The sequence below is a fragment of the Piliocolobus tephrosceles genome, chromosome 9, assembly GCF_002776525.5.
Source record: "Piliocolobus tephrosceles isolate RC106 chromosome 9, ASM277652v3, whole genome shotgun sequence".
Lineage (NCBI taxonomy): Eukaryota > Metazoa > Chordata > Mammalia > Primates > Cercopithecidae > Piliocolobus > Piliocolobus tephrosceles.
The window spans coordinates 11,221,428-11,235,397 of record NC_045442.1 but is presented as its reverse complement, the minus strand read 5'-3'; the positions used below and the strand labels follow the sequence as shown (position 1 = coordinate 11,235,397).

The 13,970-nt window shown below is 51.1% G+C and overlaps 1 protein-coding gene across 1 annotated transcript in view; it reads left to right on the top strand.

Moving 5' to 3' along the window:
- HTRA1 (HtrA serine peptidase 1) overlaps positions 1-13,970 on the top strand; it is a 52,618-nt gene that overhangs the window by 31,764 nt on the left and 6,884 nt on the right. Inside the window, exons 4-5 of the mRNA XM_023224367.2 lie at positions 12,681-12,875; positions 13,353-13,385. Coding sequence (XP_023080135.2) covers positions 12,681-12,875; positions 13,353-13,385 — 228 coding nt within the window. The remainder of the gene's footprint in view (positions 1-12,680; positions 12,876-13,352; positions 13,386-13,970) is intronic.

The window sequence follows — 13,970 nt, the reverse complement described above, 5'->3', positions numbered from 1 at the left end:
GCGTCACTCTGGGGACACATCACCCCAGGGACAACTGCATTCCACTCTTGGTTTTTCCCTCCTCGTCTATTTATCACAATTTAGAGTCGCCTCACTCATTTGTCAAATGAAGTCCACTTCTGCAGCTAGACTGCGGGGTTGGGGGCACATCTGGCTGATCGGTCCTCATGTAGGAGGTGCTCTGGCAACTTTGTCCCGAGTAGGACGTTCACAGCTGTCTGCCCTGGAGGAAGCAAGGGCACCCACCATGTGGATGGAATTGAGGGGAAGGCACCCGCGGCTCCTGCATCGACCTTCTGTCCTATATTCAATGAAGAAATGACCCTGCAGCGGGCTGGCTGCAGATGCCCCTGCCTTCCCACTTTGCCTGCCTGGAGTTTGATGGACAGGTGGTCCTGTCAGGGCTACAGCAGGTCTGTGGTCTTTGGTAATGCAAAGCGCTGGGGAAACAGTGAGCTTTCCTGTGGGTGCTTTTCCCTGACGCCAACAAGCAGGTAAATATTTGGAAACGGCCTTGTTGAGGCTTGTGAGGTGGTTTTCCTCCCTCCCCTGTAGGCCTGCGCCACCCCTCCAACCCCCGGCCACCTTCAGGCCAGATGGCGCCCACAGACCTGTTTGAAGTGGCCTGAGAGGGAGCCCTCTGGGCGCTGGGGCCGCTGTGTTTGCAGAGGGTCCTCTTACTGCTGAGCTGGCTGGTGCAGCGGGGAGGCCGACACCCCTGATCCTCATCAAGTTCAGAAGGGAGTCACCGCGGGTGAGGGGCCTGGGGCCTTTTACATGTCCTGGGAGCTGCTGAGCAGGCCGCTCTTCTCCAGGCCACCAGAACTTGGCCCTGCATGTGGCGAATCTTTCCTGAGTCAGCTGAGTGAGGAGGTTCAGGCAGCCCCCCGGGATGTGGCAGCGGCTGGGGATGGGAATGGGGTGGTGCTTGCCATGACTCATGCCGGTTCTCCTCAGGCAAGCTGATGGTCAGACATGCTGACTCAGTGGCCTGAGCTCGTCCAAAAGTGAATCAGAGAACGCAGGGCCTGGGCTCACCCACTGCCCTCTCCTGGAGTCATCTGTCACTCATCCTCGTGAAGGAAGTGCCTGGGAGCCTGGAATGCACTTTGCACCGCCCCAGCTCCCCGCTTGTTTCTGTGTTTTTCCATTTTGGATTATTTCCCCCCACTCCTTCTGTACTGGGCATTTTGTGGTCTCTTCTTTTTCTCCGAGAACTCTGAGGCCTACCATTGCATTTGCTAACGATGCCACAGACGGTGTTGACGTTATGAGGCTTCTATTACCGTATTGATTTTTACCATTTTTAGGGGGACAGGAATCAATATTTCATGAGGGAATGTGAAGCCAGACAGTGAAGTAGAAGCTGGCTTTTATTTTGTGCCAGGCTTTGTCCAGAGGCGGGTGGGGACGTGGCTCCTCAGCTCTTGACTGCGGCTCCTTCTGGCATGGGAAACGCTTCAGTTCCCCAAACTCTCAGAACTGGAGCCCCTGTGTGTTCTCTGGCCCGGATTCAAGAACTTAGTTGATTGTCAAGGAAATTCTTTGGCTATATTTTTCTCTTAATATGGTAATGGCTTTTTTCACTCTGGCACTCTCTTTTCAGGGAATCGGATTAAGACTATTATTTATGGTTCTGAAAAAGCAGTTCCCAAGTTGCTGGGACTGGATTTGTTTAGGAATGTCTCCTGTCCTCTTCATTGAGGGGGGAATACAAATCGGTTCCATTTGACAGTTTATCAAGTGTGTGACAGAGTGTTAGAGTCCAGGGTTGGCCAACTACAGCCAGTAGTCCAAAGCTGGCCCTCTATCTGTTGTTGTAAATAAAGTTTTATTGGGACCCAGTCATGTTCACTTATTTAGGTAGAGTCTATGGCTGCTTTCATTCTGCACCAGCAGAGTTAAATAGTTGGGATGAAGACCACATGGCCCATGAAGTCAAAAATATTTGCTTCCTGGCCCTTTACAGGAAAATAATTGCCAGCCCCAGTGGTAGGCAATTAACACCTTGTCCTAGAGGAGCTGAAAGTGGCTGGAGGCAGGAATGCTCATAAGAACCAAACAAGGTGAAGCACTCGGTGGCTACGGGGAGCAGGAAGAGAAGCTGATTAGCTGATTTTGTTTGCCCTTTCTTTTGCCAGAGATTGTGGTTTTCTTTTTTTTTTTTTTTTTTTTTGCAGAGATGAAGCTTTGGTCTTGCCACAATAGCAGAGGGAGGCCTTATTTTTGTCCATTTCTCTATGACATTGGTAGAAAGGAGTTTGTCAGAATTCCAAGCTATTTGGCAATTATCCAATTTTGAGATCCTAATGGATCTTTCAAGGTCTAATTTGTTCATTCTTTTAGTGATTCCTTGTTAATTCCCTGATTTTATAAATGTGTGTTGAACATCTGTCTTGGCCAAATACTTCTTAAGTGCTGAGGATGCAGCCACAGTGGGCAAAGCCATGGGGCTTAAGATCTAGTGTGGGAAACGAGTGAAGTAAAGTAAATATGGCAATAAGTACAGTGCATGAAGCAAACAGGTGAAGGGGTAGAAGGCCTCGGGCTGCAAAGATAGTAGATAGTGTAGGCAGGGAATCTTATCTGAGGGGGTGACATCTAAGCTGAGATGGAAAGGACAGTGAGAGCCAGCCAAGGAAACAAGCTGGGTGGCAAGAGTTGCAGGTGGAGTTGCTTAATTTCCCATTTCTGCTCAGCCTGAAGAACCTGGATCTTGGACTAATTGCAAATTGTCATTTCCTTGTGAGTTTATTAGAACCCTCCAGAACAAGTTTCTGGTTAGCTAGTTTCTCTGTGTGTTATCTCATTTCTTGTTTGTTCTGGTTCTTTGGGGTTCCTACTCATACTCCGGAAAGCTCCAATGTCTTAAGTCGTCGGTCTCCCAAGCACAAAGATTCACAATGATACGATCACCTCTCAATCATAGCAGCATCGATGCAGTACCGTAGCTGGTTTCCTAAAGCCATCCAGACCTCTTTCTGTGGCAAGAGAGAAATAAGACCTTCTGGTGAACTGAGGACTAATTATCCTAATAAACATGTGAATTAACAGTTCCTTTGGTTAAACAAAGCACCAGAATCTGATAATGGGAACATGTGACTCACAGTATTTCCCTCTTTGCTTTATCTACCAGGCAGCTCACAGAAACCACTGGCCTTCCCTGTGTTCCCATTTTATGACATAAATATATGTTTAATTAACTTATTATAAAAGGCCCTTTGTCATGAACCATATCAAATTATTCTTATATAGAAGAGGTTATACATGTTTTAAACATTTTAAAATAAATCTGAAAAGAATACTACATCCTGGGCAACCTCCCCGCATATGGGGCTCGAAGAAGCTCTATGCGGTTATGGGTAAGGCAGAGTCAGAGTGCCTTCAGTGTAGTTCAGCAGATGCTGAGAGGCTGCTGTGTGCTGGACTCTGATCCCACCAAACAGAGTAGGGCTGAGCCCCTGCCTACCATGACAGCCTGGAGATACAAGCTGTTCCCTTTGCCTCCCTGAGCCCTGAGCTTTATAGCCTATAGACAGCTGAAAAGCAGGCTGCATTGGTTACCCAGTCAGTTACCCAGACCCAAATGCCAGGCCTTGGCTAACCCCAGTTATTACCTAATTTTAAGATCCTAATGTATCTTTTAAGACCTGGCTTGTTCATTCTTTCATTTGTTTACTTATTCATTGATTTTGTAAATATTTATGGAGCATCTGCCATGCTACACGCTGTTGTAGCAGCATCAGCCACCCTGAAGTTGGTGGATGAAAGGGGACAGATCAAAGGGGCTGATGTATGGAGGAGACACAAGTTAGACTTGACCAAGACAATATTATTCCTCCTCTGGATGCCACGAATATATACAGTCATTAGCTCTTGGGCCCCCATGAAGCACTGTTGACATTTTGTGGTTTAAACACCGAAGAGTAAGGGAATATTAGAAATGGCAAACATCTGATGTAGTGTAAAGGAGACTAAATATTTTGGTGGTGTTCACAAACACTGAGGAGGAAAGTCGTTCGTTTGGTTCATTTGTGTGCTCTCTCTCTCTCTGTTTTGGCACACTATCCTCTGTTCTCCTTCTCCTTTTCTTTTTCCTTTTTTCTCCCTTCATCTCCCCACTTCTCTGATCTCTCCCACCTGAACCCCTTCTACACTGCTGCCCTCCCATCCATCCTACCTCTTCTACTCCCCTCCCTAGACAGTAGTAACCACATGTCAGTTGGAGAAACATGATGGCAACTTGGTCACACCATTCTTCTCAGTCTGTGTATGTCGGTGATCTCAGTGCCCATCTGGCAGATCCCTCCTGCCCTGGCTTTTCTGCTCACAACTACCCTTGACTTTGTGATCACTGATAACCTTCACCTTCTCTAATCTGAATCCCAAGCTTCTCACTCCTGACCCACCACCTCCCCTCCTCGTCTGCTCAGAACGCTGACCGGAAGCTGAATGGAACCCTGAACGGAAGGGTTCTGAAGCTGTTGAGAACCCTGACCGGAAGCTGAATGGAACCCTGAACGGAAGGGTTCTGAAACTGTTGAGAACCCTGACTGGAAGCTGAAATATCAATGGGTCATTGCTTTTCACAGTCCTCTGTGAACGATTACTGACCAAGCCAGCATCTGGAGAATTCCTGGTTTACCACCTCCCTGTCTGGAGAAGCTGGAAGAGCCAGCTGCATGGGCATGTGACCCATGTACTCACAGGCCCTGTGCCCTGAGCTCGCTGTTTTAATTTTATCTTTGAATTTGTATTTTTGTGAATAAAGTCCTATGAGCTAATGGAGCATGCTCAGAGAACTTGGGGCTTTAGTTCAGGCTGGATTCCTCCTACTGCTTCTCCACTTCCTGGTCCCCTGAGACCTCCAGCCCCACCTGACCTTCCCTCCCCTGTTTCTATGCAGGGATCAATGCTACCCGCCATCCCTGGAAGGGGTGTAGGCACAGGGCAGTTCTAGGTTCCAACTTGGGCACCGCATAACGTCTTAGTGGTGCAGGGCTCAGGCTAATGATGCCATGGTGGTTCTGTGGGCTACTGGGTAGGGTCAAGCCGCTCCCACCCTGATCCAGGTACCTAATGCACCCTGACACAGAAGTGGGAGTGTCCTTGGGGTCATCCATTATCCATGTGTTGGAGGAGTGGGCCCTTAGGGAAGACGCTTGGCTCAACTTCCCCACCCCTAGCCAGGGCATGATCCGAGGTCCAGGGGTTGGTGGGCACGAGGCCAAGTCGTGAGGCCTCCAGTGTCTGCACTCACTGTCCCGTAAGTAACCACAGCAATAGCTAGCAAACCAAAAACAGTGTGATAGGTTGAGAGAGACAGAATGTGGAAGAAGGGAAAAAGCTTTACATTTTAGTACCTTTAACAGTGCTTTCTATATGCTTTATGAACAAGGAGCCTGCATTTGCATTTTGCACTGGGCTCTGCTAATTTTGTTGTTGGTCCTGCTCCCCAGTAGCCCGAGTCAGCAAATCTTTGGGTCATCTGAGTCCACAGTGCACTGACCCGCCCTTTTTCACAGTTCCTCCCCTGCCCATGTGCTCACTTTCCTCCTTACCCAGCTTGGCTCGCTCTCTCAAGCAAGTCTTTGGATGCTGACATCCCCCCTAAACAATCCTTCTGCGGCCTGGTTTGATTGTCCTTAGCAGGCGTGCAAGTTCTATGGCACTGCTTCTTGCTGGGTATGGAGGATGTGCTATTTTGTCCATTGCATATTTTTTAAAGAAAATGAAAGGTTAGCATAACTGTTTCCAGAAGGCACATTGAATCACTCAGTTGAGTCCCAGCCAGTTGCTGCAGCGTTAGCCTTTGAAGCAAACTTGAACCAACACAGGACCAGCCTGGAAGTCCCAGCCTCCGGAAATGATGCCGTGGATTCTGCAGATTCAGCAACAAAAATATTTTTGTAACTCAGGAACGCTTCATAATTTTCAAAGGCGAGAAAGAAGTAATTGACTTGGCTTATTAGGTTGAAAAAGAGTTGCCAGTTTTTTCTTTGGTTTTGGTGTTATTGTTTTTTTTTTTTCTTTTCTTTTCTCCAAGCTTCAGGGAATGAGATTAAATGAGCACTCAAGCGCTACTAGGCAGAACCCTGAATGGAAGGAAGCTGAAATACCGATGGGTCATTGCTTTTCACAGTCCTCTACGAAAGATTACTGGCCAAGCCAGCATCTGGAGAATTCTAGGAATCCCCCCTCCTCTTGCAGCGGTATAAGTTTGCGGGAATCATCTCACCCCACTGGGGAGTTGTATGAAAAAAGGGATTTATTAGGGACCCTGTTGCCTGTTTGTATCTTACCAATTTAACTATTGTCTGCTAATGGATTTTTTGGAAAGCAACCAGGTTTTCTGTAAAGAACAGCTAATTGTCAGAGCCGAGATGACCACTGGAGATCACTGGGCTCAACTCCTAATTTTAGAGGTGGTAAAACCGCAACCCAGAGAAGCTGATCAAGTGGTCCAAGGTCGTAGACCGAGTTCATACAGGACCAAGACCCAGCCCTGATGTCCTGCTATCTGGGACAGTGTTCTCCCAGCACATGTGGAGCCTGAGGGGGTAGTGTGTGTGTGTGTGTGTGTGTGTGTGTGTGTGTGCATGTACTCATATACACATAGGTGTTTTGCCTAAGTTTTCACTTCTGCCCCACCTTGGTTGATCTTGGAGAATGAGCCTGAGGCGTGCTGTCAGCCTGGGGGCCTCACTCAGCACAGGCCCAACTTTTCTGCTCTGGGGGAGTTCCAGCAGTTATGGTTCATCTGTGGTTCAGTTATGGAACCCACACCACACGTAGCGCCCCCAAAGCCGAGGCTGCATGCACAGACCTCCCCTCCCTTCTCGTGGTGGGCCCCTGCTTGGATTCTTCCTAAACTTCTCCTTTGCCCTGCTCTGTGTTATACCCACTCTGGTCCCCTGTCCCTGTGGAGTGATCCAGGGCACAAGGGCAGCTGTTTCCCTGCTGGCCGCTGTGTGCCCCAAGCATCTGGGAGGTGGGGAGCGGGCTGGGGAGAGGAACACCTGGAGTGGAGGTTGGGATCAGGGAGGGCCCCAGTCCCGGTACCACCACCACCTGCTGTGGGACCTGCAGTCTCCTCATCAGCAGAACAGCTGCGAAGCCATCCTGCCCGTCCACGGGGTGGTGGGTTGTGAAGGCTGCATACCTGGCAGAGCTGGAGAAGCTCTGGGAAGATGCTGGACATGCGCACTAGGAGTGGTTTCCCTGCCTTGCCCAGACTCTGCTCCCATCACCTGAACCTCCCTGTCACCACCACGGAACTGCTGTGACCATTGCTTTCTTCTTAAACAGATTAACAGACATCTCCTGCTCCACCCCGCCAAACAAACAAATGAACAAACAAAAAACGTGCTTGAAGGAGTATGAACTTACACAGTCTTTTCTAAACAGTGTTAAGTGCTGGTATTGGGATCTTCTTTTAAAAGGAAACGTATTCCCCAGGCTTTGGATGACACTCATGGTTGCCCACCCGCCAACTTCCTTCCCTCCTGGCAGAACCCTGGGTTTGTTTCAGTTCCACCCCTGACCCCACCGCATTCCTGACTCAGGCAAATCCGCAGGGTCCAATGCAGTCAGGGGTGCCACGTTCCCTCCTCCAACGGGTGCTGAGGTCGCTGCTTGATTGGATGCTGCTGATGACCTGCGAGGAGGAGGGCGCCAGGGCGCTTTTGGGACTTCGCTCTTCTGAAGAGATGCTTCCACAGCACGGTCGCAGACACAGTCACGTCTTGATGTGATGTCTGGAATGGTGGTGGCCATCTTGTGGCTGTGAGAACAGGCTGAGGTTGATTGGATGGAAGGAAGGAAGGATCCTTGTTCTTGACGCTGTCTGTGAGCCTTCAGGTTATCGCCCTGGCACAATCCAGGCCTTGGAGTAGACACCTGTCTACTCTATATACTCCAATTGGAGCTGGGTTTTTTTGTCACTTGCAGTTGAAAACACCCTAACTGATATACACAAACTATTTTTAGTGTGGGTCTGTGTTTGGTCTTTATGGAAGACTCTGGGCTGAGCTGCCCACGGTGAGGGAGATGGACTTTGTGTCTTCTTACCACTCTGTGTCCTGGTGGCTTGTATGTGTCTCTGCCCATGAGGCAAAAGCCTTAGAGGGCAAGGGCGGATTTTCTTAATCGTATGTTTCTTGCACCAAGCACATAGGAGACACTTAACCAATGGTTGTTGAGAGAGTTCTCTTTCACGGAGGTGGTGTTTTGTGAAACGATGCTGCCAGGCCTGCTTGTTGTTTGTCTGTTGGTTGCAATCTACATGAATACAAAGAGCCATCTTTAATCATGCCGTGGACCAGCCTCTTCCAAGGTGTTAGCATTACTCCCACTACCTGCTCAGCATCCTGCCTATGGCTAGGACTTTGTAATTTACATAGATACGGTGGGGAAACATGGAGCGCATGGCCAGGACTCTGACACCCTCACTGGAACTACATCTACCCTGGGTGGCTGTCTAGGACATTAGGGGATTCGTGTCTTCCTAAAGTCCCTCTGTTGAGAGACTTCTTCTGGCTCTGTTGAGAGGACACTATTTAGCATTGTGAGTCCCTGCAGGCTGGGGGCCAGTGGCCGTTTTCCTTCTAGATTCCCCCTCTCTTCTTCTGGCCTCCCAGGCTTCCTGCTCCTGAGACTGTGAGAACTGGCCTGTGCTGGGCTCACTGCAGAAAGACTGTCGTCCCCGAAGGTCTTGTGCCAAACTTGAGCTACAAGCTCTTTAGGGGGGCCTGAGGTCTCCACCTGGGCTCTGTGAGAGCAGCAGTGGCTGTTTCTGCCCCCTCACTGCTGTCATACCCCCACTTCACTTGCATTTTCTTCACTTTCCAGCCATGTGAGGATCTGGCATGAGGAGTGGGACTCGCGTGCCCTTTCTTCTCCTCTTCCCCTTGGCCTTTTCATCTGCCAGTGGAGGACAGATGTTTGCCCCATTTACTTCTAGGCTCACTGTGGGGCTCCAGAGAGATGGTGAAGTGGCCAAGGAGAGGAGCTGCCACCTTCAAGACGGTCTGTGGCCAGTGCTGCTTTAAAGGGAGACTCAGAGATGCTTTGCTGTGGGTGGCGCGGGAACCAGTGTGGGGACAGCAGTGCAGAGGCCTTGGACTCAGAGTGCGTGGGCCCCACGGGGCTTCACGGCGCCTGTGGCTGTGCACTTCCAGCCTTATCTGTGCTGCATCTCCTCCACATTCCCCTGTGGAGCTGATGTCTAGACAGCTATGGAATTAAATGCTCAATTACCGAGTAGGAATTTGGCCAGAAGAGGTATAGCTGCTGAGCAGACAGACTCGAGGTGAGGCTCACGGCTGAGAACGGGCCCCACCTGGCTCTGGAATGAGCTGAGGGGCCCCATGCTCCTGCAGCCAGTGGCTCCTGTGGGCAGTTGGGGCAGTGACCCCCAAAAGGCAGTTTGACCTCATGGAGAGTCATAAATCTGGCCTGGTCAACATCTCTGCAACACATTATTCCATTGCAAAGATTTCTGCCTGTGATTGGAATTCTGGGTGAACATGTACTGGGCGTGTGGGTCTGAGAGCTGGGAAGCCTGTTCTCTTGTTTAGCCAGGCTTCCCATCAGCTGTGAGAATTGCCCCCATCTCTGAGCCTCAGTTTCCACATCTTTAAAATGGGGGGAAAATACAGCTCAACTCCTAAGGGTGCCATGAAAGTACTTTGTCACCTGCCAGGCAAAGGCTCATTCCTTTCACAGAAATGCAGGGTTTACAATGTGAGACCCCTCCCCACTTTGCCGCATGTGTCTGCTTGCTTTTTTCTGTCTTAGGGTTGCCCTGCATGAGCTAGGAAATGCCTGAGTGGATAAAAACGTAAACGAGATGATCACTGGTGGTGCCCATTGGTGCAGCCTTTGCCTAAATGGCCACCACGCAGCCACATTTTCTCGTCTGTGTTCAGGTGAGGACTGGTTCCTGGGGAGACTCCCTGGGTTCGCATCATGGGTGTCCATCTTGTCAAAGCCCATATGGTCACCCAAGTGTGACTGAACCACGGGGTGCTCTGGGCCCCATTTTTGGCAGCAGGCAGCATCCCCTGGAGGCCTGCCCCTCCCCAGGAGCATGGAGAGCAGCGCCCATGGACAAGCAGCCTGCAGCCTCCACCTCCTCCTCCCTGCCCGGGGCTCCCCCGCCCCAGCCTCACAGCTTCTCCAAAAGTGTTTGTCTCCTTGCCGCATCCTCTGGGCCTGAGCTCAGGTGGCGGAAAAGAAGAGCTGGAAGGAGAGTTGCCTTTCGGTCTCTCTGCCTTCTGAGGTCTCCTGAGACATACAGGCTGGGCCTGCCTCCCTTTCTAGGAGGCGCCGATGGGTGGTAAGGATAGGGCATAAGTGAGATGTGAATTAGGATCACCACAGCAAGCCCTGCCTCATAATTTTTTGATGGGTTTTCAATGTGTGGTGAAGCAGACGCCTGCTGGGCCCCCTTCCTGAGTTGAGCTTGATCTCCTGCCTCCTGTCTGCCTCCTTAGGCAGCCAGGCCACCCTGCTCCAGCAACCTGTGCCACCCCGTCCCTTTGCCTGTCCCAAGCCCAGCCCGGAAGGCCTCAAAGGCCTGGCCTTCCAGCCAGTCCAGGGCCTGAAAGGATGGCAGTGTCCCTGGTGGACCTCCCCCAGCATGGCGTAGTGCACATCCCAGCCCTGCCTCCTGCCCCGCCTGCACGCCATGAATGCTGAAGTCATGCCTGGCAGGGGCTGCTGGCCCAGGCCCAGAGTAAACAGGCTGCGCTGAGCGCGCTGGTGTGCTGCTGGATGCTGATGAGCTTGAGGAGTGTGGGGTGTGAGTGTGGGGCCGAGTAGGGATGCTGCAGGCCTGCATCTCCCCACAGCTGCCCTGCACGCTCCAGTCTCAGGCAACCCCACAGGGAAAGGGTGACCTACTGTCAGGGCAGACCTTTACCATGGCTGGGTGACATGGGCTGGCTGTGGGAAGGTGGTTGGTGGTTCCCCCTCTTGGATTTGCACAGGCCCAGATGCTCACAGCAAAACTAACACCTAGATGAAGCTTACAAGAGCCAGTAGGTATTCAAATCTGTTCAGATCTTCATTTGCTTCGTTCTCACAGTGGACCATTGAGGTAGCTGTATGTTAGTCCCATTTTCCAGATGAGAAAACTGAGGACCTGAGTGGTCGTAAGCTCAGGCCCCTATCTAAATCACACAGCCTGGCCCCAGGTCTGTGCTCTTGACCATGGACAGTGCTCTCCTGGTCCTCTTGGTATCTGTGATCTGAGGAACCTTCCTCCTCCTCAGTCTTGTATAGTCAGTTTTAGGTCTTAGACTCTTTCTTCGCATCCCTTTCTCCTTTCGGGAGCTCTCTCACCCAGCACCTTCCTTATCTAGTATGTGTTGGGGGATATTTGTGGCATGATGTGGCGCTGTGTAGTGGAGGAGAGAGTCTGTTTTTTCGGTTTCAGTCCCAGGTTTCAGTCCCTGCTCTGTCTCAAGTCACCCAGACTCTTGGAGGCTCAGTTTCCTCATCTGTTAAATGGGCATGGTGGTCACCCCCCTCATCAGCTGGTGTCTGCTGCATCCCTGGTGGAGGAGATGGCTCAAGAAACCCCTTGGTTCCACCTGCCCCACCCCACTGGTCCCCTGGCTCTTTCTTTTTTGAGATAGACAAACGTGAGGCTCTGGATTTGCAGTTCCCACGAGGGCTGGGGTGGCTCTCTGCTTTCTGGGTCTGGTCCATGTTTTCCAGGGCAGCTGCTCGTTCTAAGTGAACAAAGGCTGAAGGAACTCAGGAGGTTTGCTCGGCTCCGAGGATAGCAGAGAGGGAGGGGGTGCCGATTCCTTCCCGATAGAGCTAGGGAGGCCCCTCTGTGGTTCCCCCCAGCTCCTTGGCTTGGGTGACCCTGGAGCTGGCTTCTGTTCCATTTTGTTGTGCAGAGTTGTTTGGGGCTCCTGGCTCATGCCTGGCCTTTGTGGGGCACTAGAGATCAGGGCTTCTGGAGTTGGCCAGTTAGCCCACCCAGAGCAGGGAGCACAGGTGTCTGATGGAGGGCCTTTTCAGGAGAGGAGAGACAGCCCGCCTGTTGGGTCTTGCTGTCTTGGGTCCTGGAAGCCTTGTTGTCCCCGTGCTCCATCCGTGTCCCTGACCAATGTGGCCCTGTACTCAGCATAGGTGTGCACCTGAGTCAGTGCAATTCCCTGTCCACAGAGCACCCCAAATATTCCAGGCCTCAGGATGGGTGTGCACATGATGAGCCGGGCAGGTTTCACCGCCTGTAGCTTGGGATCCTTCCCGGGGCTTGGTTCTTGAAGGCTGCCCTGGGCGGTCTCACCCCAAACCCTAAATTCATGTTGTCTTCCTCTGTCTCTTGGCCTCAAGGTTTCAGAGTGAGTCTGTGCTGATAGCTTCAAGATGTGATGAGACCCCGACTTGGCCTCCAGTTCCCTCCCCACAGTTTCCTTGGCGTGTGTGCGGCTTCAGTGTTCACTGGCTCCCACACAGCTTGTAATGTGTGGATTACGGGTGGGAGGGAAGTCCGGTCCTGCCCACAGTAAAGGGATATTAGTCGTGAGCTCAGTTTCCCACCAGGCCTGGTGTTTCCAAATGGCCCGGCACTGTCCCTGCTTGGTTTTCCATGGTATCTGTGCCTTTACCCATTTGGTTAAATTAAACAAACTCAGCAATGCCAGCCATTGTGGTTTCAGGGTAAGCTGCCTGTCCTGCTGCTTGGCCGCTCCTCAGAGCTGCGGCCGGGAGAGTTCGTGGTCGCCATTGGAAGCCCATTTTCCCTTCAAAACACAGTCACCACCGGGATCGTGAGCACCACCCAGCGAGGCGGCAAAGAGCTGGGGCTCCGGAACTCAGACATGGACTACATCCAGACCGACGCCATCATCAACGTGAGCCTCTGTCTCTCTGTGGGTGGGGGTTGGGGCAGGGTTTTGCCAGAGGAGAGGAGTCAGCATCGGTCTCTGACTTTCTTGTAGTCTGGGTGAAAGGATGGAACTAGACCAAGCCGTGTGGATTCTAGTGCCAGCAGCACGACAGGGGTCACACGGCAGGGACAGTGACGCTGGAGCAGGTGGACAGCCAGCCTCCTCCCAGGAGGAAGAAGTTGTGTTGGGTGCTTTAGGGTGATTGCAGTTGGCTTCTGGGCTTCAGAGAGAAAATCTCCCCATTTACGGCACCTCTAAAACTTTCTGAAAATTGTTAAGGTCATTTTTTTCCAGCAAAATATTAGGATAATGGGAATGAATCTCAGAGAAGAATCATGCCCCCCACTGTAGACACCGTGCTCAGGAGACGGCCAGGCAGGGACATAGATTGGACCACGTTATGACACAATTTGTAACCTTTCCATTTCTGTTTAATTGCAGTATGGAAACTCGGGAGGCCCGTTAGTAAACCTGGTAACGTATTTTAAATGTTATGTCGTTTGTTTTTATTTATGTACATGCTGTTTTTGTTTTGTTTTGTTTTGTTTTTTGACACAGGGGGTCTTTTCAAACATAAGCTTGCCAAAGCGTGTTATCAAGTTTCTTTAAAATGAGCTCTGTGAATGTACTGCATGCTTGCAAATGACCCTACGGATCTTTTCTGGAAAGAGTAAGGCAGGCTGGAGGTGAGGGTTGGAAATGTTATGCCAGAGAGCACACTTGTGTCTCAGAGTTACAGGTAAACACCGTGAAATTCAGGGCCAATGCAGGAGTAAGGTGAAGGTCACCAAAAGTGCTGGCCGGTCACTGAAAGTGCCTCCTCCAAATTAAATCTCCTGGGCTGCTGAAGGAGCTGGCTGGGCTCATACACACTTTCTCTTGGCCAGGAATCCTCCCTTAAGGCCTGGCTGGAATGAGGAGGAGTTACCCACCCACAAAGATATCATTTAAGTCTACCTTTAAATACTTGAGCAGAAAAAGTGAAGCCCTAGAACATAGACCATCAGCGCTAGAGGGCAGCTCCGGGGCCATTTATAGAGGGCAGCTCCGGGGCCATTT